The sequence below is a fragment of the Neopelma chrysocephalum genome, unplaced genomic scaffold (genome assembly GCF_003984885.1).
Source record: "Neopelma chrysocephalum unplaced genomic scaffold, ASM398488v2 Primary Assembly neopelma1_96163, whole genome shotgun sequence".
In the NCBI taxonomy this organism is placed as follows: Eukaryota; Metazoa; Chordata; class Aves; order Passeriformes; family Pipridae; genus Neopelma; species Neopelma chrysocephalum.
The window spans coordinates 6,291-6,971 of NW_020924812.1; the positions used below are offsets into that span (position 1 = coordinate 6,291).

A 681-nucleotide genomic window follows, 5' to 3' on the forward strand; every position below is an offset into this window, starting at 1 on the left:
GGATGGTCCTGGCAGGATTGGGGTGGGATGGTCCTGGCAGGAGTTGGGTGGGATGGTCCTGGCAGGAGTTGGGTGGGATGGTCCTGGCAGGGCAGGAGTTGGGTGGGATGGTCCTGGCAGGGATTGGGTGGGATGGTCCTGGCAGAAGGGACTTCTTGGGCCACCAGAGATTTAGTCTCTGACCCTGTCTCTGTTCTTTTCTGTTCCAGTTATCGAAGGCATGACTCACGACAGCGCCGCTGTCAAAAGCCTGGCTCTTCAAACCCAGAAAATCCTCCGAGCTGTCCAGAGCCCTGAGCCTTCTCCAGATTCCAACAGTTTGAAACTCAGCTCCAGAATGTGCAGAATAGGGAGGCTCCTCCGTGGGGCTGGAGGTCAGCGGAGAACTGATCCAGGGGACCCCGTTTGATGGGACCCCCTGAGCCTGAGGGACAAACCCCTCCCTGCAGCAAGTTCCTTGAGACTATGAAATCCCTCTCAGCATGCACAGAGCCTCAGGAGTCTTTTTTGGCTCCCGGTGTCCACAGGGCATCTGGGAGGAGGGGAAAAAGGGCCCTGGTGCTCCACAACACTTGCCCAAAGGTGCAGTGGGGAAGCCAACAACAGCCCTTCTCCCCAGGAAAGAAAGCCTGGGAGCTTTGGGTTTGTGGTGCAGTTGGTGGGGCAGCCTGGGCACTCCAT

At 58.0% G+C, this 681-nt stretch overlaps 1 protein-coding gene across 1 annotated transcript in view; it reads left to right on the plus strand.

Annotated features, from left to right (window-relative positions):
- LOC113981140 overlaps positions 1-409 on the plus strand; it is a 6,037-nt gene extending 5,628 nt beyond the window's left edge. Inside the window, exon 15 of the mRNA XM_027708374.1 lies at positions 210-409. Coding sequence (XP_027564175.1) covers positions 210-409 — 200 coding nt within the window. The remainder of the gene's footprint in view (positions 1-209) is intronic.
- Positions 410-681: the final 272 nt, after the last annotated feature.